Genomic DNA, 1,382 nt, shown 5'->3' on the forward strand with positions numbered 1-1,382 from the left:
CTCTCCTGGAGGTAACATGGGTCTCAGTTTAAGTCAGCAGCATAATTCAAACATACAGTAGCTTATGAAAAGGAAAACTTACAAACATTGGGAGATTTCATTGGTTATTTCCACTGTTTTTTTGAGACATGATTATTCTCAACACAAATTATTCTTTAGAAAAGAAGCTAATGACATGACTATGGTGACATTTCACCTTTGAAGTGGACAGCATTGATGAGCATGAGGAGCAGATTTGGTGGTAAAGCAGACAGGAAGTCGGTCATCTTTCCATTTGTAGCATTCTCTACCCAGTTGTTTATCTGCTGCAGGCTCTCCAATACTGCTGGTTCAGAGTCATATAACCTCCGGGATTCAAAGACAAATTCTTGCTTTGGCTCAAACCCTGCATCACATAATAAGCATTAATACATGAATGTTTCTGCAAAAAGCAGCTGTGTAGTCTCAACTTTTAGTATGGTGCAACATTATTTCCAGGGAGTAACCTTGGCGCAGGAAGATGCGTGTGGCAATTTGCAGGTCATTGTTTCTGAGCTGCGCTAAGACGTTATGCAGCGACTGGTGGTAGCACGGGAGAGTGTTTTCATGTAGATGATGCATCAGCAGCTCCTCTGTCTCATTTACTGCGCCTGAAAAGAATAAACAATTCATCACATGTAGTAATGGCATACACGAAGAGAGCTAGTAGTTTTGCTCCAGTGTGCATCATGTAAATGCTGCAGCAGGACATGCGTACCCAAAGCCAGTTGGGAGAGCGCTAATGATATGCTCAGAGGAGATATGATGACATTTGGCTGCTCTGGCGTTGTCTCCAGGTTATGCAGCAGCTGCACACCCAGTCTCTGAATGGCTGCAGCGATGGCCTCCCTTGACTGTTGGCTCCGGCCGACAGACAGACAATCTTCGTCATGTTCTTCCTCTGATGAGCTCCTGTTTGGCCCAATAGTTATGGCTGTTGCAAGTTCAGGTGCTTCTGTGGTATGCACGTGTCCTGGTTGTGCTGTACTTTCATTTTCTACTTTCTAAAGGCAGGAATAGTACAAGGACATATTTTCAAAATTGTGAAATGACCAGAACACAGTGACAAGCACAATGAGAGAGAAAAAAACCTCTCAAACTCTGGTTTGCCTCTAACCTCTCTGTGGTGGCTGGGCATCAAGGGAATAAGAGGCACCAGAGGAATTGACTCATTTTCTGCCACTTGAGCATTCTGTTGAGAAGGAAGTTAGTGTAAAACAACAATCTATACAACTGTTACATATTCAGCACAGATTAAAATGATCGAGCATGATCTTTTGAGTGAAAAATAAGTAATTCCAATGCTTTACAGTGACTCCTGGGCTGCAGAGAGCGATCAACAGGAGTGTCAGACGAAGGTCCAT

General features: G+C 43.3%; 1 protein-coding gene across 1 annotated transcript in view; it reads right to left on the minus strand.

Annotated features, from left to right (window-relative positions):
* Positions 1–1,382, minus strand: part of serpinf2b (serpin peptidase inhibitor, clade F (alpha-2 antiplasmin, pigment epithelium derived factor), member 2b) — a 2,346-nt gene extending 964 nt beyond the window's left edge. The window contains exons 1-6 of the mRNA XM_034548748.1: positions 1,329–1,382; positions 1,136–1,210; positions 737–1,022; positions 486–629; positions 197–385; positions 1–5 (exon numbers count right to left, since the gene is read on the minus strand). The exon at positions 1–5 is cut by the window's left edge and continues 138 nt beyond it. Coding sequence (XP_034404639.1) covers positions 1–5; positions 197–385; positions 486–629; positions 737–1,022; positions 1,136–1,210; positions 1,329–1,382 — 753 coding nt within the window. The remainder of the gene's footprint in view (positions 6–196; positions 386–485; positions 630–736; positions 1,023–1,135; positions 1,211–1,328) is intronic.

The sequence above is a fragment of the Cyclopterus lumpus genome, chromosome 13, assembly GCF_009769545.1.
Source record: "Cyclopterus lumpus isolate fCycLum1 chromosome 13, fCycLum1.pri, whole genome shotgun sequence".
Classification (NCBI taxonomy): domain Eukaryota; kingdom Metazoa; phylum Chordata; class Actinopteri; order Perciformes; family Cyclopteridae; genus Cyclopterus; species Cyclopterus lumpus.